At 48.0% G+C, this 22,847-nt stretch overlaps 1 protein-coding gene across 1 annotated transcript; it reads left to right on the top strand.

The window, feature by feature from the left end:
- Positions 1–5,544: 5,544 nt before the first annotated feature.
- Positions 5,545–20,865, top strand: HOXA3 (homeobox A3). Its single transcript, XM_036760212.1, has 3 exons — positions 5,545–5,623; positions 17,781–18,455; positions 20,040–20,865. The coding sequence occupies exons 2-3, from the start codon at positions 17,900–17,902 to the stop codon at positions 20,810–20,812; spliced, it is 1,329 nt and encodes a 442-aa protein (XP_036616107.1). The 5' UTR covers positions 5,545–5,623; positions 17,781–17,899; the 3' UTR covers positions 20,813–20,865.
- The last annotated feature ends 1,982 nt before the right edge of the window (positions 20,866–22,847 follow it).

The raw sequence follows: 22,847 nt of genomic DNA, 5'->3' as shown, positions 1-22,847 counted from the left end.
CTTTGCTTTATTTCACTGCCTGTAGTTCGAGACAACTAGAATACTTCATACAAAAAGAAGGGAGTGGGTGGGGACCAACCATCCAACCTGGCCAGCAATCCCGGGTCATCTTATGCCTGAGACTTGTTCCTCGAATATAGCAAATAACTCCCTCTGCAATATGAAAAGGAAATACATTAGCATCAGAGTATTATAGAATTCACTGCATGTTCAAGGCTTTTAATGAAAAACTTTGAGCTGGGCCTGGGGTGGTGGTGGTGGTAGTGGTGGTGGAAAAGCTCTACAGAATTAGACCAGAGGCATTTTAAAGACACTCGCCAATCAATAGTTAAAACACTTAACTAATAAGCAGGAAAGCTATGTTTCTTTTACATACTGCCATTTGTTAAAGGAGAATTCTGCCAGCTCTTTAATTATGAACGAAATAGATCTGAGAATGAGACAACAGTCCCATTGCTCAAAGCAGCTTCCATTTCTCTGCCATTAAAAAAAAATGTCTTGCCACTAAAAATTGGGGAGGAACAAATAAACATTCAGAAGTCATCCAAAGTCCTGAAGTGAACCGTGTTTTATGAGATGTGAACTGGAGTCTCTGGGTTTCTCCAAACCTGGGGCTTAAACTTATTATTCCCCTCCCCCAACTTGTAAAACGAAATTAAATCACGCTGAAAATAGCAATTTTGCCGAGAATCATTAATCACCTCATACAATAAATACTTCTTTGTAATTCAACAGCAATTCTGAAAGGCATTCTCCTGGAAAAGTCTGTGGAGGAGCAAAGGATGTCCCTGGAAAAAATGTGGTCATATATAAAGGTGGAAAATCTTGGCTGTCTCCTAAAAAATGCAGACTTTCGGTGGAAACGAAGTGCTGGCTGCAAAGTCTCTTACAGCAGATTATCATCACATAAGGTAAATATTCATATTTACTCTTTGTGTTCTGAGGCTGGGGGCGGGGTGCCTAGAAATGAGCAAGCCTTGGGAGGTGTTTTGGGTGGGAGGCTCCTTGGTGGAGCATCTAGCTACACCCTGAAAATAATGTGGAGTGTCGAGACCATTTTTAAAGGTAAGGACTTGGAACTGAAATGCCTGGATAAATAAATTCAACGTGGTTTTTTTTTAATTCGAATTACCTGGATAATTATCTCCATTCGACACTTCACCCAGGCCTGTTGTAGACCTGCTCCTTTGAGCTAGAATGTTATAACAACTTAGGAAATTCCGCTTTGGGGTTTAAGCCTTCGCATTGTCCTTCTTTTGCTAGGGCAACCATAAGAGGTCACTGAGAGGACAAATTTTCTATCCCATTAATTGTTTTTTTAGAAAAGCCCACTGGCCCTAGGGACCCTTGACCTTTAAAGATAGTATTCTATGTAAGCCCTAGAGCTCTCTTCTCCCTCCAGATATCCTCATGGTCTCTCTGTCTGTCTCCCAATCTCTGTCTTTGTCTCTGCACGAGCGCGCGGGCGCGCGCGCGTGCGCGCGCGCACACACACACACACACACACACACACACACACACACATCTTCTTTAGTCACAGAGGAAAGCCACAGAACATCAGAGCTAAAACTTTTGTCAACATCTGAAATCAACCTAAATCGGATCGGAGACACTTTAATTGTCACAGTTTGAAGCAAGTGCTTAACACTCTCCCCCCTGAAGGAAAATGGCAGTTTGCAAGCTCTCTTTCCTAGTTTTTGCTGAAATCTATGATATACCCGGTGTTTTATTACAGGAGGAATTCAACTGTGACAGGCAGAGTACGGTACTTAATACCCAGAATAGAGCTCCATGGGCGGATTACCTAGATAGATTACAGTTGGGGTGGCTGGCTGGGTGAAGTGAGTCCTGTACAGAGCTTCCTGAATTTTATTCGTGGGGAGCTCGTGGGGGTTTTCTTCATTCTCCCTTGCTCAAACCTCCTTCCTAGTTCGGGCCTGTCTCCCATTAGCATCTTCCTTACCCCCTTTTCTTCTTACTCTCCCTCCCCATTGAAACCTCAGAGCTGCTTCTTACCCTTCAGTCCTTGTATCATTTCATTCCAGTGCTTACAAAGGCAAAATAGATCTGACTCAATTTAAAATATATTTATAAAGGAACCTTTGAAGGACCGATAAAGAAAATAGGGACCTCAGGTTTCCTGTGGAAAGGAATGGGCTCTATTGAGTCAGTGGGTTTGTTGTTCCTGGTCCCCATCATGATCTCTTTGGTAGGCAATTTCCTGAATTTAAAACACTACACACACACACACACACACACACACACACACACACACACACACACGAAGGTCCAATCTACACTCCTTCCCTTTACTATTGGTCTAAAACAATTACAGCAGCCATTTCAACGAATTTTTAGTGTTCCAGCACTTGGATGTTGGGGGAGATATATGATTTCTGGTTCCTTTGTAATGCAAGGCAGAGTATTTTATGGTGACTTGAGACTGATTCCAGCACCTAGCCACAATCTACAGGGCTGGAAGATGTTACTTGGAGCTCAGAGCAAATGTATGAAATGCATGACATGGCTCTTATTCAGTAACTAAGGGGAAAAGATGGTGAGGCGAGAGTCACTCTCCAGCTGGAGAGCCACATAACAATGAACTCAGCTCATGTCCAGCCTTCAAATTAATGGTTAATTTTACCCCTGCCCCAATTTTCTTGGCATTTATAACATCCTGCAACTCAGTAGTGACTTCTGCATCTCTCTGTATAGGTGTGATGTGTCTACAGAAGCCACATCTCTACACATGTGTCCTTTGTCTGCCAGCACACAAGCATGTCAGCATGTGTGTGTATGTCTGGCCTATTTGTGCAGAAATCTACAGTCAAAATGGTCAGGTGCTAGAGGTTCACTCTTTCCAGGCACTAGGGCACCTAATTCAAGGAACAACATAATGTGCCCACCCCAGGCATGCTGGATCCAAAGGTTGATGGATGGAGATCATATATAGGAGGCAACCTAAGAAGCCTGAACTGTTAAGGCAGCAGACTCTTGCCCAGAATCTCCATCAGGATTCAAAGGACTCAGGCTGCTCCTAAGAAGGAGACATAATCAGTTCTCTGATTATGGTTTGTTGCTCACTCAAGACAGACCTGGGAAAGTTACCCTAAGTCCCAGAGATCTGGGGGCTGCCTAAGAAAGCAAAAATGAAAGCCCTGTCCTCTCAGAGAAAGGTGTTTCCTCTGTTCTGGGGGTGATATTGAAATGGTAAGCTTTGGAGTGTCACGTGACTCATTAAATAATTAATGCAGACAGGCAAGAATGGATCTGTGGTCGTCAGTATCTCACTCACTAGGAATGATACTCTCAGAAGTGAAACCCAACTTCCTACTTGATAGATTTCCAAATATATATTTTAAATTCACATTCAGATTTATCTGGAAAGACTTTAAACTCTTTAAGAGGGGGCAATAGGGATTCTGTCGGTGAGTATGGAGGGATCTTGCAGGCTTCATTCTAATTTGACCATTCCTCGGATATTTTCCTGTGGGTCGGATGAGGGAGTAACAGATCATGGGTGGATGGGAGTGGGGGTGGGGGAAGCAGGGTCAGCTCTTTGGCTTTGGCTGTCTCGTGGTGGTCACATTCTCCCTTTTGTGTTGGAATGGGCCGATTACTTTTGGTAATGTTCTAATTCGCTCTGTGGACTGCTGGCTGCCACAGAACAGGAGCAAAGCTTCGTCCCGTTTTCTTGGAGCTAATAAATCACAGCCCACAAGAGGAGGGCCAAAAAATAAAGCCAATTCCTAATTCTGAGGGCTTGGGTTGAGGGGAGGAAAGGACAGAAGAGAGGAGAGAGAGAAGGGGTGGGGAGGGAGGGAGAGAGAGAGAGAGAGAGAGAGAGAGAGAGAGAGAGAGAGAGAGAGAGAGAGAGAGAGAGGAGACATTGTAAGGGAAAAGTCAGGGGGCAAATTTCTTCCAGATTCATTCATTAGTGGGCATGATTTATGCTTGTACCAAGTCGGGGCGCCCACAGTGTGCATTGGGCTTTCTCGGGTAACAGTAACAATAATAATCATAACAATAATCATTATCTTGGTCATCCGTCTCATAAATGGCGTGGCAAATGGCGACTTAGCAGTTCCTTTCTGGGAGTTGTGTTGAAAGTCCTGAGTGGAAGCGCTAGACAATGAGTAGTGTGTGTGGCTACATAAGTAGCCAGAAGTGGCTTTCCAAGATGCAAATGGCATATTTAAAGGAGGAGGAAAAGACTGCCGATACAGTTTATTGCCATTTGTAACCGAGTATCGATTACAGGTCAAAAGAGATCAAAGCGTGGATAGGGAGGGAAGCAGCAGGCTGCTTTGGAAATAGGGCCAAACGCGTGGAAAAGAGGGGTGAGCGGGGGGATAGCAATGCACAAGTCGAATGCTTGCTCCATCCACTTACTGAGCAGGCTGAGCGCCTTGGGAAGGCAACTTTCCCATTTCAATAGTTTGGGGCAGACAGTGGGAGCGCCGGACACTGACTGCTACTGCAAGCGATCAGTCAGGATCACCACTCTCGGCGGGCTGGGGTGGGTGTGAGAGACGCACTGAAGGCTGGAAAAAAAAGAGAAACGTTGAAGGGGATGGAACTGTGAAGCCACACAATGAAAGTTTCTTCCAGAGAAGTTCTCTCAAGACAGACTTCAGAGCTTTCCAAGGCATGAGCTGGAAGATCTCACCACTCCCGTCCTCCCTCCCCCCACCCCCCATCAAAGTTGCACCATCACTACATTGCCCTTTGCTGTCCAGGCAGAAATTCAGGGATGCAGTTTGGTGGTAAACAATGCATGCGTCTGACTTGCTCTGCAAGCAGGGAGATGGATCCAAATAGCTCCCTCATTGGCATCTTGTAATATTCTTTTTCCACGTGGCCGCTTCGGGTTTCCCAGTTTCCAGCAGAAGTTCGTCTAAAATCTGAAAGGTCTAGCACAGCTGGGCCCTCTTGTCAGGCCACAATAACATTTGGCGCAGAGATGAAGAAAGCCGGGTTTGAATAAACCAGAAGACAAAAACTCACGCTCACAATGCTGTGCCCGGCTTGTAGACTGGAGCCCCAGTCTGAAACTTCTCGTACGATTGGGAACGTTTTCAGTGTCTACTTGCTCAAACGCTCCCCGCCCCCAAAGAAAATCCCAAGGCTAGCCTTTGTTAGCAAAAGAAAATAAAGCATACTTTCATATCTCAGAATTTAGGGGCGAGAGAAGAGGGCATAGCGCAGACTGGCTGAGAGCAGAGAATTCTCTTTTCTATGCCCATCTTTCTTGCCCTCTCCCATTCCAACCCCGCCCCCAAGAAAGAAAGAAAGAAAAAGACAAGAGAATGGGTGTGGAGCTAGGAAATGTATTTCTTTAATTTTGAAAAAGAATTAAGTGGTCAGATGTGTAGGCTAGATCCTTTCGGGTGATCACAGTGGATCTGGGAAGAAACTCTGGTGACTTTGTGTTTGTGAGCTCACCATGTACCGAAGGATGATCTTGTATTGCACGTCCCTCACTCCCCCAACTCTCCCCTTCCCTCCCAGCCGCGATTCACCCACTGCTGTCTGTTTGTCTGCAGAACTGCCTGGGCACCGGAAAAGATGACTGACTGAGCACTTGGGGGCAGGAAGCCATTCCATGATCTGATCTGAAGAGGTAAGAGGGCTCCATATACTTAACCTTCATGGTGTGTCCTGAAATGGGGTTGGCATGGACTTCCCATTGGGAGGGGGGAAGCGTCTTTTTTCCCCTTCTGCTTGTGAGGGGAAGGGAGGAGTTCTGATCAATTTTTAACCCAGTTGGAATTTTCTGGTTAGCTTCTATTCATCGCCCATCCCCAGCGAATGTTGGGTCTAGACAGAGAAAGAATGTCTAGGAATCAGAGCTGTATCTGCAGGGGCATTTAGATTATGGGGTGGCTAAAAATCCTGGCAGTGAATGGGGTGCTATAGTGTGCTGTGGTTTGCTAGTGCCTTGTGGGTTTCCTTCTTCCAACTAGCCTCAAACAAAACTTCACTTGGACTACAACGATTTCCAGCCAGTGAGGACAATGAAAACAATTGGGAGTTTTTTGGGGAGGTGGTGGTGGAATTGGGTAGTAGTGGAGGTAGAGGGGGGTGGACTGCGTTCTAGTCTACTTTTTGCAGGCCCTTAGGAGGGAGGTTAGGGGTGGGAAAGAATCAAAGTCATGATTCAGTTTTAAGGAAACTTGTCTCAATGCCCCTGCTTTTCCCCAGGTTTTTCTTTTCCTCCTTAGGCTAAGAGATAAGTGAGCTCACTGGCATTTCATATGTCTAGGCCTTTTCAGCTGTGTATATGTGATCTCTGTTCCTTGCCTGGAGTAGACAGAAGGTCATGTTGGCTAAGACAATGCAGTGGTCTTTATTGGTTTTAGGATTTTCTTTTCATATTTAAGGCAAGGAGAAAACCCTCCGGAATCCTTTTAAGTTGCCGAAGTTGTTTGGGATTCAGGAAGGCAATTAGTGTGGTTTATTACCTTGTAAAAGGGTCATAAATTAAGGGCCTATGGGGGTGTCTGTTGGAGGACTGGGGTAGCCCTCAGAACCCTCTCTTTGCACAGAGCTGCTGAACACGAAATGATTTCTTTGTTCTTTAGAGGATTGCTCCTTTTAAGCTAGGCACAAACAAGGAGTTTCAGGAAAGTCTGTTTATCTGTGTATTTCCCAGGCCTAAACCTTCTCTAACATTTGCCCTTCCCCTACCGCCCCCCCCACCCCAATCCTATCAGTTTGTGACTTCTTTGAAATTTATGATGAGTTAGTCTCTGTGCTGATATGATTGGTATTCTAAGTTTGATTTGTACCCGATAGAAAGTTAAGCACATTAGGAGACCTAAATTTCTCTTTTATTAGCTACTCTGGGTCGTGTGCCTATACCCAAATATACTGAGTGTATCAATTATCAGCTCCCTTCCCATTGTAATGTTCTCATTGTATCAGGAAATAGCTTCAGAATCTACCATACCCTTCAGCACCCAGAAAATTTAGAGTCTGAATGCATTGCAGATGTGCCTGAAAAACCACACCTAATAAAGAATGATGGTTCTCTCCCTCCTCTAAGGAGAAAAAGAGAGCCTTCTTTACCTCATGCATAGGAGAGAGGGAGGGAGGGAGAGAGAGAGATGTCCAAGTTAATTACAGAAATTAAAAATGACTTGTAAGTATATGTAGAGTTAGCAAATCAAATCGTGATATTTGAATGTGAAAATCTTCTTATAGCTTTCCAGTATTAACCAAAGTCATCTCTTATTAGTTTCCCTGCCCTTTACAAGGGAGCTCTATTGTTTTTTGTTATTTCATTTGCCTGGACCCATATTTAAGTATCCCTCACTTACTCCAGTCCCAGATAGCCAATAGAGTTTAGTTCTAGGAAAATGTAGAAGTTTGGGAGTGGAGGTAAGTTATCATAGAAGGATGGAATAAACATTTGAGAGAGGCAGAAAAGACTTTCTCTCTCCACAGTCTGCCCCAGGAGTGGTACAGTGGAATGGAAGGGGACAAGGTTGAAATCTTTTTTGTCTTCTCTTCCATTAGAATTGAGTGTGATACAACATAGTCCTTTCTTAGGACGTGAGTTGTAGTGCCCAAAAGAGATGTCTAACTTTCAGTTGGATTTTCCTTGTCATCTGAAGTTTAGGCTATTAGGAAGAAGTCATAGCGCTATCCATTTGCTAAAGTCCACCCTTAGGGAAACCATTTCCCCTTCAAGTTCTACTTCTTTGCAAATCCTTAGACATCCCCTTCTAGTTCTTACAAACTGGCCCACTCCACTCCAAGATGTTAATTGTTAAACAGAAGTTTGGGCATTAACTTAGTGGTTAACAGAAATGAGGACCTTCTGGGGACCTGAGTTGGGAAACCCAGCCTCTTTCACTAGCGTTAAGGCATTTAGCTGAAGATGTACCTCTGACTTAGGATGGTGATTTATGGTTGTTGGAGTTTCTGTTTGCTTGGGATTCTAAGTTCTGAAACTACCCTCCTCCCCCCTCCCCCCTTTGGGATACAGTGTAGTGGAGAACACTTTTTGTTTTGTTTTATTAAGGCTCAGTACTCTTTCCAGGCTCATATTCCATTTCGATGGCTTGGCAAACCCTCTTGGGGTGGAGAAACGAGGGTGTCCTGGGAGTGGAGTCAGCTCTTTTTTTTTTTTTAATCAGCCTTAAATCCCAGCTGTGATCATTTTCACTTTCAGTTCACTACTGCAGCTGGACTGAGTCAGTCTAGTTAAATCAGAATGTCCCATGGAGGAACAGAAAGACTTAGGCAAGAAAAAGGAGGTTACTAGCTGAGCACACTCACTTTCACTACAGGTAGGGGTAGGCTTCAGGGCAGGGCTCTTCTCTTTCAATGTCCAGATGACTTGGTTACCAGGCTGGTTATTCCATAATTACAGCTGTATAAACTTAGTCCCCTTCTATTCCCTTGGGGAAGAAAAGAGAAATAATATGGAGTCTCTGGTTACTAACGTTGGGTCCTGTTTACAGATAGGAAGGTAAGAGAAGGTAAGGGCACTAAAATGCAGTCTGGGGACTTAGTAGGTGTTTCATCAAAGCTAACAGAGAAAGGGTTAAGAAGGGCATTGGCGATATTTTCCTAGTTAAACCCAGCTCACTGAGTGTTAGAGTCAGAGCAGTAGGGACCCGTGTCACCAGACTGGAAGGCTTAGAGCTTCGTATGGGTTTCATTTGGCTGTGAGAACATCAGTTCCTTTAGTTCATTTTCTCTGTTGTTGGATAAAGCGTTATGGATGTTGAAAAGAACTAAACAGTCTTAAGGGAAGCCCTTTGGATATTCACGCAGATAAGACACCAGCTTGTTTTCTAGGTTAACTCGAGGGACACAAGTGAAGGTTGTTGGTTTTTTTTCCTCTTGGACAATTAGATCATTCCCTCTCCGCCCCCCTTTGCATTTTTCATCGTTAGAAACCTATAATTTCGTGTAGCACTCAGCCTGTGCATAGGAAATGCGTAAGCCCAGGTTGAACGGGGATGGTCCCTACAGAGTTTGAAAAATTCAGATCCACCGCACCGGAGTCGGGCGCATCCTTCAGAGCCTGGGCTCCCACAACTCAAAACATCTCAGCTTCCAGGAGCCGCATCTGCCTTTGTCAGGTAAATTACAGGCCCTTTCAGCCACCCGGGCTGCCGCTTGTACCGCGTGGGTGTGGAGCAAGTTCCACACAATAGCGATATAGAGGAGCCTGTGGGGACGCTGGTCTGGCAATCAAGTGACTCATTAAGGAGTTTCCTTATCGAAAGCAAGGGATCAGCGTTTTGATTTATTAGTGGAGCAAGGACCAGATGAGGCTCTGGCCCTGCAAAAGATGTGGGGTGGCCTTTGCTTACCAGAGGAGCAGGGTTTCTTAGAAAAGTTGAGTGGACTCACTGAATGGGGCAATGATCTTTTTTTAACCTAACTCTGGTTGGAGTGAGTGTGTGTAAAGAAATAGAAGTGAAGGTTGAGGATGGGGGTGGGGTGAGGCGGAAGAGTGGAATGAGACAGTCCCAGTAGAAGTACCGCCTGCCACTCCAAACTTCCTGGCTGCTTTTGGACAAGGCTGTCTTCCTTCCTTGTTTCCTTGTTTCTTCCCTCCCTCCTTCCTTCCTTCCTCCCTCCTCCCCTCCCTCTCTTCCTTCTTTCCTTCCTTCCTCCCCTCCCTCCCTTCCTTCTTTCCTTCCTTCCTTTCTCTTTCTTTCTTTCTTTCTTTCTTTCTTTCTTTCTTTCTTTCTTTCTCTCTTTCCCTCTTTCCTTCTTCCTCTCTCTCTCTCTCTCTCTCTCTCTCTCTCTCTCTCTCTCTCTCTCTCTCTCCCCCCACCCCTTCTGTTCTGCTTGAAAATCTAGTTCCTTCAATGATTCCTTATTTCAAATAAAAGGATTTAAGTTGACGCGTGACCACGTGAGCACATAATGCAGCGCATTATTGTGGCATTTGGAGCGGACACCGAGGCGGGCTTCGTCTGTGATTACGTGATCCCAGATTCTGTTTAGAACGAGAGCTTTCTTCCCCCCCCCCCCCGTCCTACCCCCCCCCCACCTCCCTTCTTCTCTTTCCCCTTCTCCTCCTCAGAGAGCTTGCCGTGCCTGCTGCAGTATTCTAGGGCTCATGGAGAGATTACTGCCGAGCTGATGGTACTCGAGGCTTCGGCAGGAGGATGGATTTGGTTTTAAGGTATTTCCGTTGATTGTTCGCTTCTTCGATAAATTATTGCTGATTGAGGCAAAGGTCAGCCCCGGAGGCTCAAGGGAATACGCGGACCTGATTGCAGTGTGTTTTTTTTCTCCTTTGTCTTGGTTCAGAACTGAAAATCGTCCCGAACTCCCGGGTTAGCGCAGCGAAGTCAGTTTCTTTTCAAGGAAAGACTCTCTCTCTCTCTCTCTCTCTCTCTCTCTCTCTCTCTCTCTCTCTCTCTCTCTCTGTGTGTGTGTGTGTGTGTGTGTATTCACGCGCGCGGGTGGAGGAGAGGAGATCTGGGGACTGCTCCCTTCGCCTCATCCCCTAAGGAGCCTTCTTTGACTCTTCCATAGTGTTATCCTTTCTAGAATATATCCTACTTCCCGTTGCTTGTCCGAAGGAAGATCCTGAAGCTAAGGCCTGGGCAGTTCGGTTTTTGTTGGTGTTTGTCCAATGGGGTATTGGAGGGTGGGAATGAGAGGGCCTCTGGTCTGTTTTGTTGGAGACGGTGGACTCGCTGTGGCTACTGTAGCTAGTGGAGCCGGGAGAGGGAACTGGCTGAGAGCAGTGCGTTGCTTCCATCTTATCTGTCATGGGTCTCACTACTGTGTTTACTATTAGGGTGCTAGGCTTACAAGCTTTCCTGGAAATAGGAAGTCCAAATCGGGGAGAGTGACTCCATTTTTTTTCTCTCTGTTCTGTGCATCCGAGATGGGATGGGAAATTGGACAATCTCAGCTTGAAGAGAGAGAAAAAGCAAAAAGGGATAGGTTCGTTGGGGACAGGGGCCTTGGGCTTTGGTTTCTCCTAAAAACTGTAGAAGAAGGGGCAAGCCCTGGGCTTGGAAAGATCTAAGGAAAAGAACCTCACCCACCTCTCTCTCCTTGAACAGTAGGACATGGTCCCTGTTCTCATTGTTCACAGAAGACACTGAGTTGGGAGACTTTAGGCCCGGGACCCCAGGTCCTCAGCCGAAGTATGTAGTGGAAAGCTAGAAGAGGCAAACAGAAAAGCCAGTTCTGGCTTGAAACTAGAGCCGAGCTGAGATTTATGGCCCACCGAGGTGCCTGGCAGACATTCTCTATCCCGGGGAAGGATGCTACTGAGAACTTAACCTGTTTGTCCCCAATTCCTGGACAGTTTCTCCACCTCCGGTTCTAAGCTTGCTTGGGGGACACAAACAATCTGGGGACTCATGAAGAAGCCAGGGTTGTCTCTGGTCCTCCCAGACTGCAGGGAAGGGATGGCTGGGCAGGAGAACTCTTAGGACTTTGGAAGTAGATCTGAACAAAAGCTTTCATTCTTTTTCACTTTCCTTCTTTTCACTCCATCCTCAATTTTTAAAAAGTCCAATCAAGTTTCCCGGCTTAAGTGGTATTTTCTCTCCCTACCTCCCCCCCCCCCCCCCATCTAGCAAGGGCAGCTCATCCGCTTCCCATTGCCTATTTCATAGGTAAACATGTTTTACAGCGGCTATTTTAAGTGGCCTAAAACGCCCCTTGAAAATAAAATGTAAGCTTTAATTGCAGTTCAATTACTTGTCAACGTTTCCTATGATTTATGACCCAGTTCTGGCGCGCTTTTGACCCAGTTAAGGACTCATAAATAATATAGTTTCACTAGGACGAAAGTGAGAGCAAGCGGAGGTTTGCAGAGCCCTCCTTTATTATCTGTTTAGTGCTGGCTAGTCAACTGGATATCAAATGAGACTCTGCTTGCCGGATCGCCTCTAAGAGAGCATCCGCACTGAACAAAATGTGGTAGAAACAGTTTACAGAATTCACTTCTCCGGAAAAGGGAAGGAAAATAAGCCAAAGAAGATTTAAAGTCTCCTTCCCACAGGCACGGCTTCATCGCCCCCATCTTAAGAATGACGGAGATGTATGTTTCATCCCGAGTTTTCCTGCCCCGGGTGGGATTTCGATAGCCGATTCCTACCAGCAAAAATTCCTCTTTCTCCCCCTCGGATCCCGAACACCTCTAAAAGGAAGTCCTCCCTAGCTTATATCGAGCAATCACGCTCCTAGGTGCTTCTCCTCCTTGCAGATGGAACCCCGAATACAAGATTGGGAGGAGTTTGATTTTCTTCTCTTCGAAAACCCAGAAATTGTAGCTTTCTCAGGCTGGGAGGAAAGCTTAGAGCTTCGGGGTTGCCTTATTCTACTTGTCCCTCAGGAAAAAAGGAAGCTGGTTGAATTCACAAGGAAGATCGAGAGAAAGTGGGAAGAAAACGTACGCGAAAGAAATTTGGCTTTTCGAGATCGAGAACAGAGCCAGGGGCTGGTGGAGTGGGGGTTGGGAAGTGGGGGAAAAATCTTTGAACCGATAAATCATTTCAAGGCGATTGGTTTTATTTTTGTTGTTGTTTTAAAATAAACAAAAAACCACATCAATTACGAAGTAGAAATTTAACCACGGAGAGCAAAATGATTGTTAGAAATCAACCATTAATCCTTCCAAAGTACCCATTTCTTGAAGTGACTTGGGGAGGGGCACCGGTTCGCATCCCTCGCCACCTTCTTCCCCAGATACTGGCACACCTCGCCCCCCCACCCCACACACACCGTGGCCTGCGACAGGCCCGAGCAGAAAAAGCCAACGAAGAGAGCACCTTTGTCTGCCCGGGAACCCTATTCTGCTGGTTCGGAGGTGCAAGCCGGGAAGCTGAAAGATGTCTCCCATCCCAGACTATCTATTTGAGATTCCCTCCTTCCCGCGCAGGTTTTAGCTCCCGGGGTTAGAGGCTCCCTACTAGCTTAGTCTCGGGAGTGGACTTCCTAGAGTCTTCTCAGAGTGGGGAGAGACATCTTCCCCACTACGCAGCTCATCTCCCTGCCCTGTCCCACCTCTAACCCAGGTCCCCGGCTGCTTAGCGTCCTGCTCTTCTTGTCCTAGGTTTCTCGCAGCTTTTCTTTCGTTCCTTCTAGCTAGTTTAGCTGAAAACGGGGAGCCAGTTGCATCAGCACTTTAGAGGAGAAAGTGAGGGGTTGATTATTGACCTACGCCTCCTTTCTTCCAGGGAAACATCCAACCTGGGGGTGGGCTGATGGCTTGAAGAGAAAATGCAGGCCAGCGGATTTTCGGCCCCCTCTCGCCTCGCCTCCTACGCGACCCGGCTTCTCCTTTCATGTTGGGCCGTCGCAATATGCCATAAGGAGCAAGTGTTTTCTGTTTTAGTTCTCTGTTTACAGCTTTGGTGCATGAAGTCATAAATCTTGCCTGGCCATAAATGACAAAAAACCATTGGTATGCATGAGCGGCCGCCCTGGCCTGAGAGCGCTTTCGCATAGCTCCCTTTCCTCTGGCTTTGTTTTTGCTCTAAGGTGACACTTTGGCTCCTCGCAAGTTTAAACATACTATTTATATTTTTAACACCTTCCTTTGAGAAGGATGGGACCGCTGACGCCTCGTAATTACGCAAAAATCTCTATTTCTCCCTTGCTGCCACACAGGACACCCACCAGGCCAACAGAAATTGGCCTTCTGTGGTCAGCCTATAATCCTCCGCTCAGTTTTAGGCACGTTTGGGAAGGGGAATGAAGTGGATATAATACCAGAAGTGAATCCCTTCACTCCCCAGCCCCTAGCAAATCCGAAAGAACAGCTCATAGCTAGCGTTAGGAATGGTGCAATACCCACCATCTATACCGTCCAGCGTTTAAGCCATACCTAGTCTAGAGGAGTTTAGACACAGGGACACACATGGGAGAACCTATGAGTCCCATTGCACTGAGGCCAGGTTGGCGTTGAGATGTGCGTCTTTCTGCCTCCCCCATTTCCCTACTCCTCCCGAGGCTGAAACTACTGAGATGCTTTCTGTCTAAAAATCCAGTCAAATCCAGCTAGATGATTGACCCTAGCAGGATTCTGACCCCCATCAACTCTCAGTAAAAGCTGGGGCAGTGGAGACCCACATCTCTGGAAGTTGGGGATGGTGAAGGGGGCAAGAACATCTTCCTCCAAAGTTAACCACTCGGAGTCCCAGGGAAACTTTGGTGCCCCCCACCTTGGTTTCTCTCCCCCTCCCCCAATGGCTGCTCAATATCTTAGGACGTTTCTCAGATTCATAAGAAATAAAGACCCTAGTGAGAAAGCCCCTTTGTGAGAGCTGTTTGTCTTCATTAGCATAATTTTCCTGGACTTTAGTGACGCCTCAGAGCAGGGAGGGGGTGGGGATGAGGAGGTGGGGGTGGGGGGGAGCCTGCCCTCCTTCACTCGTTCACTCCCTCTCTCTTCTCACTCCTCAGCTTCCTCAATCCCCATCCCCCACTCCGACCCGTGCTTCCCCAGTCGGCTTTGCCTCTCCCCCACCCCCACCCTACCCCCACCCCCCACCCCAACCAGACGCTGCTGCTCCGCGTGTAATATTCATAAGAAACATACCCACCTCGGTGCCACTACCCTAGGAAAAGCCCCGCGCGGCGATAGCTCTTATCTCGGGGCCCCGGCTGCTGCCCTCAGGAAGGGCAGGGAGGGAGTGCTAGTGGAGGGGGTGGGGGGGGGAGGGGGGTCCGAGCCGCCCCAGCCAGCCCTTGGCGAGTGGTGCAGGAGCAGCGAGTGGAGTCACGCCTCTCCTCTTGTCCTGGGCTCCGGGGTCTTCCTCCCCGCGGCTGATGCCTGGAGCTGGTGCCCATCCCGATCGAGCCGGAGGGGACCTGGGCCGGGGCAGCGGGGCCGCGGGCGGGCGGGCCGGGCCGGAGCACGGGAGGAGGGTGCCTGCCTCCTTCCGCGTCCGTCGTCAGAAGTTAAGGTAAGCTGGGCCACAGGCCGCCGCCGCCGCCGCTATCAGTGCTGAATGGCGGAGTTTGTGTCTCGGTGATTTATGGCCACAGACTTAAATCTCGGTTCATGAAGAGTTCACAAGCTGCAGCTTCCTCGCAGGCAGTGACTGATACCCTTAGACTTCGAGTTCAGGCCGCTTCCCCCAACCCCCGCTCCCCCACCCCCACCTCCCATGCCCACTTTCCTCTTCCCGTAACTTTTCTTTTTCGTGGAGATAGGGGAGTGGGGACTTGTGGGGGCTTTTCTCACCTGGCTTCCCCTTTCTGATTTGGGGTGAGAGCTTGAGGTGGGGGAGTAGGGGAGCAAGAGGGTGGAGGAGAAAGGAGTCGGAATTTGGCCATATCTAAAAGGGAGACAATAGGGGCTGTTCCAGGCAATCCGTGTAGCCTCTGACTCGCTTTCTGCTCAACTGCACCTAGTTATGGCCCAGAAATAGATTTTTTTTTTTGCACGGTAATCTTTGCTCAAGCCTTTGTCTTTGGGGTGGAGGGGGAACCTCCTGGAAGGCTGACCTCCAACTTCTTCACTAGAAAGCAAACTTGGGGGGGGAGGTTGTTTGGGCCCTGAGGGTTGTCTGGGGTCCTCAGACAATAGGGTAACTTTGGGGTTGGACCTAGGAAGTGACTCCACATCTTCGGGGCTGGGTTGTTGTTTTCATTTTAACCAAGCAATACACAACTTCGTGAAAGCCTTGAAGTTAAGCAGGCTCCCGATCTGGCTTGGGATAATGGATTAGCAAGTCACTTGAAGTATTGCACTTTCAAAATCAACTTAATTTTGTTTTATCTAATATCTTGCTGTTCAAGTGTCTGGAGTGATTTTCTTAACCTGACATTGTATTTAACACAAGCCTGGTATCTAAAATATTTACAATGTTAGACATTAACACTGTCAAATGGAATAGGAACCCTTTTCAGTAGGAGAACAGGAAATTGTGGTATTAAATTCACCACTGGCTTCTGCACTATTATTTAAGATTTGATTTTCTTCCAGTTGTGCTATCTGGATCTTCTCATCTATTTCCAAGGGCTAAACAATACTCCAGAGCCTAGGGCTCACACACAATCACTTTGGGTAAGGGATGCTGTAATTTTTAATTGAGGTGCTGGAAAATTAATTGTGCCTGCTTTCCAGATGTTGATCAGATTGCCGGTTTAATAATACAATCCAAAGGAGCAGATTATGAAAAAAACGAAAGCAGAATCACCCACTGATAGATGTACTTTTTTTTTTAAGCTAACAAAGTGCCTGCTATCCCCTTGTAGTCTTGAACAACTTGGCATGCAAATATATACAATTAGGGCTGAAAATGGCCATTTCCCCCTCCACAAGTAGGTCATTATTACTTTCTTAAGTGCCCAGAGGAAATAGCATTAATGTTGTGTGTGTTCACACATGTATGCAGTAGGGGTGGAACTTTTCTGAGTTGGTAACAAGCGGTTGGATTTGTTAAGACTGGAAACCCAAAGAAACTGCATCTGTTTCCAGAGCACTCTCTCCACTCCAAATCTCAGTTAACTCTTACATCCCGTCTTTAATTGGTTATGGGGGGGCAGGTAAAGTAATGGAATTAGCAAACATCTTTGAAAACAACAAAAATGACTGAGGAACTGAAGGAGTGATCTCTGGTTTGTCTTTCCATCCCATCTTCCCGAGCCAAATGACCCCCATACATCAAATTACATAGCAGTTTCCAAGACAGAGCCTATTATCGTTAAGTTGGAAGCAAAGTTCAATCGGTGGTCATGGAGATGAACGCTGGTTTTTCAGGTTCCTGGTGGGTTCCCCCCCTCTAATCCATCATGTTTTAACAGGTAGAATTTGGTAGGTGCCATGAAAAAGCCAGCACCTCAGACATTCCTGGGAGGCAGGGATGGGGTGCCTTTTGCTTTGGAAGACAGTTCTGAGGGTGGTTGCTGAGTCCAGGGGATCTGGAAGTAGGGATATTGGAAGATTAAAAAAAGAGGAGAAAAGATCAGCCCCCTAGTTTGAATCGTGACTTAATGGGGATAGAGGAGGAGGGTTGTTTGTTGGTGTTTCCCCCTATGTTTCCTCCAATTTCCCCAAACGAGGGTGAATCTGGAGCCCCACAGGGTTAGTTTAGATGAAAAAGATGGTAAATAGCCCAGAGTATGGGATCTTTGAAATTGGACTGGGCCTGCAAGGGTTGGTTTCCTCGAATCCCAAAGAGACAAGCATAACTTTCCAAGGTGTAGATGTGTGTGTGTGTGTGTGTGTGTGTGTGTGTGTGTGTGTGTGTAAATGATTTTTTTCTGTATGTGTCTGAGAATGTGCAAGGAGAGATGGTGTAGACTACAGGAGAGGAAGAAATAGTGCTGATCTCTTTGGGAAATAGAAGCCTTGTCCCTAGTACTGGCTAGCCAATAGCCCCCTTCGGCCCTTAGCACCTCCCCAAAGGGTGAGGGTGAAGCCGACCCCGCCAGAGGAGGTGAGAAAGGAAGGGCCAAGATTTCGGTTCTCTGGGTCCCCCATCTCTGTCAAAGGAAGATCCCAATCCTCCCAGTTCCTTCCTGGCTGGGGGATGGAATCAAGAGAGAAAGGGAGCGCAAAGCCTGTGCCCACCCCAACCTCCAGGCCCCCTTGGCTTGGAAAGCCCCCCAACTCCAGGCCCAAGTTAACCAAATAGTGGAAGCTGCCAGTAAATTCCAGCGGCTTTTTATAGCTCGCCTCCCTGCGCCCCGGGCCAAGTCATGCCGCTAAATGTTGCTGACCACTTTTTCTTCTATGGCTTTCATGTCACTTAGCTATTGAAAGTAAGATGGATTTGTACTGAGCCCTCACCGCGCTGCGCTTCTCATCTCTCCACCCCCCCCCCCAGGTCTGTCGGGGGCGGCCATTGGCAGAGGAACGTCACGTGACGGAGGGGGGTGCCAATGTTCGGCTTCAAGGGTGTCAAGACCCTGTCAGTGTGTGAAATAAATACTAGGATACAACGAAATGCAAAAAGCGACCTACTACGACAGTTCGGCGATCTACGGCGGCTACCCATACCAAGGAGCAAACGGTTTCACTTATAATGCAAGTCATCAGCAATATCCTCCGCCTTCGGCGCTGGTGGAAAGCGAATACCATCGCCCCGCCTGCTCCCTGCAGTCCCCTGGCAGCGCTGTGGCCCGCCACAAGGCCAATGACATCAACGAGAGTTGCATGAGAACCATCGGGGGCCAGGGTGGCCAGGCTCAGGGCCTTCCCGAAACGTCACAGCCCCCGCCACAGCCCTTGCAACAGCCTCCGCAGCCTCCGCAACCCCAGCAGCAGCAGGCTCCACCACCGTCGTCCCAGCAGCCCCAGCAGCCGTCTCAGCCCCCTGTTCCTTCGGCTCCATCATCCTCACAGCCCCCTCCCTCTGTCTCACCAACTCAAAATGCCAGCAGCAATCCAGCCCCCACCAAGAGTCCCATGCTTAATTCGCCTACCATGTCCAAACAGATCTTTCCCTGGATGAAAGAGTCTCGTCAAAACACAAAGCAGAAAAACAGCAGCTCCAGTTCAGGTAACCATGGTTGGCATGGCGAGGGCTGGTACACCTGCCTCCCTTCCCCCCAAGTTCACCTTGTTCAGAGGCTTCCTCCTTCCCTCTCTCCACTACTTCCTGATCCAGAACCAGTCTAGATGAGAGAGGAATACAGGACTGCATAAATACCCCAAGCTTTGGTGTTTTCACCCTGTGGTTTGGGTTTCTTCCATAAACTTTGCAGATTTCTTTCCCCAAGGGAGTGGTTCTCTGAGTGTAGCAAACCTGAGCCTAGGATACCCTCTTTCCCTTTTCCTAGAACCTTGGTGATGGTCAGTACAGACCTTCCCAGAGGCCAAGAGTAAGAATCTGGCTCCATCCCTTGTCTTTGAGTTCTGATGTATGTGGAGGCCTGAGGCCTGAGCCCTTAGCCAGAAGACCATCCTAAGCCATACTCTTTTTTCTTTTTTTTCTTTCTTTCCTCCCCCCACCCCTTTTTGGCACAGATTGAATATAATAAGACAGTGACGCCAGGCTGAAGTGTAGCTCCAATAAAATGGTTCATCATCACCTGCAGTCAGGATCAATGCTTTGCTTATAATCAGATGCTATTTTTGCTCCAGCAGGTTGAGGCCCTGGGTTTCACAGTTCTAATGAACCCATGCTCTGTGCTAGCACAATAAAGTCTGGCTTTGGGAGAAAAAAAGAAGGCAGAGGGGTGGGGAATTATGGTGTTTGTCATCTTAATGTGAACCACATGGGCCTGAGTGATACAAACCCCAGTGGATGAAAGAGCCCTGGCTGTAGCTTTCAGGCATCTTGTTTACATCTGCCCCCTTTCCAGCTGATGTTGCTCGAAGTAGTTTTAAATCTGGAGCAAACCATGTTTGACTGGGGCTGCCTTGGGGAAGCCCAGGAAGAACAGGAGTGTAAGTAAAATTTTGAGACAGTCTGGAATGATGTCCCCATACCACATGCCTCCCAGCTGATGTCTTCAACCCCACCCCCCACTAATTTTCTAGGTATATGATACCTATTCAAGAAAAGGGCAAGCTATACTCTCTGATGGCTCTAATCCAGTATTCAGGATGCTTCAGGGCCTTTCTTTCAAGCATGTCTACTTGGATGTCTTCACCCTCACTATACATGCCTGGAGAATTGGAGATCTGAGGCAACTGAAGAGAGAATTAAAGCAGGCTACCCTCTTAGTGAGGGGAGGGGAACTTTTTGGGGAACTTCTTTTCATCTTGAAGGATGAAGATGAATTTTACACTACACTGAATTTCACCCTAAATTTTGTTTCAATGGTCTGTTTCACATTTTCCTTTCAGTCTTTCCAGTTACTATATGTCCTCCTAAAACACCCGGCAGAAAGGCAAAGGCCTTTTGTCACCTCCTTTGGGGGGGGGGTGTCCTTTCAGTTTAGGCTGCCCAGAAGGGGCACAGGAGGGAGAGGGGTGGAGAGAAGCAGGCCATGAAGGAGAGCACCTCTCTGGGCCAGCTGTCCTAATCACCTCCCAACGGTTCCGGGGTATTCCCACGTTCATTGGCTCAGGCTGCAGGGGCTGGAGGCCTCTGTGGCTGCAAAGTACTCATCCTCTTCTTTGTATGTGATTTGTGTAGGTGAGAGTTGCTCGGGAGATAAGAGCCCCCCGGGGCAGGCGTCATCCAAGAGGGCTCGAACAGCTTACACAAGTGCCCAGCTGGTGGAGCTGGAGAAGGAATTTCACTTCAATCGCTATCTGTGTAGGCCCAGGAGGGTCGAGATGGCCAACTTGCTCAACCTTACCGAGAGACAGATCAAAATCTGGTTTCAGAACCGCAGGATGAAATATAAGAAGGATCAGAAGGGCAAGGGCATGATGACGTCCTCCGGGGGGCAGTCCCCCAGCCGCAGCCCGGTTCCGCCTGGCGCTGGGGGGTACCTAAACTCTATGCATTCTCTGGTCAACAGTGTTCCTTACGAGCCCCAGTCACCCCCGTCCTTCAGCAAGCCTCATCAGAACACCTACGGCCTCCCCAACTCCTACCCAGCTGCCCTTAACAGCTGCCCACCTCCTCAGAAGCGGTACTCGGGGACTGCCTCGGTCACTCCAGATTACGACCCACACCCCCTCCAAGGCAACGGTAGTTATGGGACCCCACACTTACAGGGAAGCCCCGTCTTCGTGGGGGGCAACTATGTGGAGCCCATGAGTAATTCCGGTTCTTCCATCTTTGGTCTGACTCATCTCCCCCATCCCGTCTCAGCCAACATGGACTATGGGGGGGCTGGGCCCATAGCCAACAACCATCATCACGGACCTTGTGAGCCCCACCCCACCTACACAGACCTTACAGCTCACCATCCTTCTCAGGGAAGAATTCAGGAGGCGCCCAAACTGACCCATCTGTGATGGACCTCGGGGTTGAGTGGACACAAAGTCAACCCACTTCTTTCTTTTTAGTCCTGTTCGGGTTTTTTTTTTTTTTTTTTTTGCTTTCTTTTTTTTAATGGTCCTTCCTTCCCTGTCTCCTTCTCTCTCCTCTCTCCCCTCCCCCATCCTCTCTTTTGTTTTCTTCGGTAAAGCCTTTTTATAGTTTATATGACGTAGCAATATTCGTTGCTTGAATGGCTCTAGGGTTTCCATGGTGATATTTATCTGCCCCCAGCTCGAGTCCTCTGGCTCTCCTTGGCTTGGGTGGTGGGGCGAGAGGAGGGGGCTTCCTTCCTTCACCTTCTTTACTCTTTTATCAGAAACAGGGTATATGAACAAATTTTCTAGCCGAGTTCTTCAATGTGAATTTGTTCGTACATTATGGCTCCCGAGGGGAAGCGATTAAGTTGTGTTTTATTATTATTAATTATTATTTTTAGTTGTTTTTTATTGCACTTCTTTTAAAGAGCGAGAAAGGATATCAAAGGGCGCTTTGAAACAGGGTCTCCCTGGCCAATAATGAATCTGTGTCCGTCTCTCGGTGTGTGTATGCTGGTGAACAGTCAGATTTATTTATATATTTTCGCAAACATTGAGTAATCTAAGTGTTTAAATATTATTTATCCCCATCCGTTCATATTTATATTAAAAAATCTCACCTGCCCTCCAGATCTATACCCTGATTTTTCAGGAGCTTCCCTCTGCCCTTTTGTTCAGTAGCAGATTGGCGTCCTACGACAGTTTGGTTCGAAAGGGAAAGAAAATTCCTTTACCAAGATGGTAACGATTGTAACAAAACCAGAGAGAAGCCACCTTTTTTTCTTTTTTTTTTCCAACAGTAGTTTATGCTTATAACATCGGGCTAAACGGAACAACTCCCCCCCCCCCCAAAAAAAAATCTGTAAACGTGAAAAAAAATCCAAGATTTGTTTCGAGAGGTCTAAATTCCTTGCTGCTCACGTTCTGAAAAAAAACAAACAAACAAAAAAAAAAACAAAAAATAAAGTTTTTATTCTGACTAATTCGGTTTTCAGAACGTGTTCTTTGGCCAATACTGGGGGCGTCTCATGCTCTGGAGAAGGGAGGCAAGGCACAGGTAGTCAGAGGCACCCCCCCCCCCCCACCGCACTCCTACCTCTTCCTCAATCCCTGAATTCCCTCTGCCCCCCTCCCCCCGCCAGCCTCCTTCAGGCCCCTCCGGAGCAGAGCTGTGGGAGCTAGCCTTGGCCTAGGGCTGGCCTTGGGGTGCTGTTGGAAGAGAGAGAGCGTGTGTGTGTGTGTGGGGAGGGGCGCCCTCGGTGCGGGCTCCAGGTCCGACACACTATAGCTGGTCTGGTTTGGGGCTGCTCTTCCGAGCTGCCAGTCCCCGGGCAGGAGCCAGAGTCACCCTGGAGCTCGCAAGCCGGGAACAAAGCGCCGCGATCACAGGTGCTGGTGCTGGGCCCGAGAAGCTGCGGGAGTCGGGGGGGGGGGGGGAGCAATGGGGGCGGGGATGGAGATTCACCACTCCTTGCTCGAAGAGGAAGGAAGGAAGGCGATCGCCATCTTCTCTTGAGAGCCTTTCTCTTTCTCTTTCTCTCTCGGTGTATCTCTCTCCCTCTCCTGCCTCGACGTCGCCTTCCTTCAAGCCACCCCAAAGGAGAAGGACGCAATTTTCTCCTGCACTGGGGACCTCTCTACTCCCACACTTTCCCTCCCAGGGTCAGAAGAGAGAAGCTAAAGGCTGTTACATTGTGCGGGGGTTGCCTTAAATAAAGGCCAGCGGAGCCAGACCTCCAAATCAGAGGCGGCGGGACGCCGTTTCCAAGGGACAAATTCGAAATACAGTCAGTCGTTTATGGCTTCCCATGTCGTTAATCACTCCTGGAAGAGACAGTCCATCATAAATCGCCTCTGAGGTTTGAGGCAGTTTTTCGGTAACTACGGTAGTTCACGCTCACAAAGCGGGCTGAACGTGAAGGGAGAGTAGGGAGCAGCCGCTAGCCAAGCCTCCTTCGCTGGGCGGGTTGACAGT

This window comes from Trichosurus vulpecula, chromosome 5 (assembly GCF_011100635.1).
Source record: "Trichosurus vulpecula isolate mTriVul1 chromosome 5, mTriVul1.pri, whole genome shotgun sequence".
Lineage (NCBI taxonomy): Eukaryota > Metazoa > Chordata > Mammalia > Diprotodontia > Phalangeridae > Trichosurus > Trichosurus vulpecula.
The sequence above is the reverse complement of the archived record's forward strand: the minus strand, read 5'-3'. Positions and strand labels throughout refer to the sequence as shown.

Coding starts and splice junctions, on each gene's coding strand:
- HOXA3 (XM_036760212.1), top strand. CDS start 17,900: ATGCAAAAAGCGACCTACTACGACAGTTCGGCGATCTACGGCGGCTAC. Junction 18,456..20,039: donor AAACAGCAGCTCCAGTTCAG/GTAACCATGGTT, acceptor TGATTTGTGTAG/GTGAGAGTTGCTCGGGAGAT.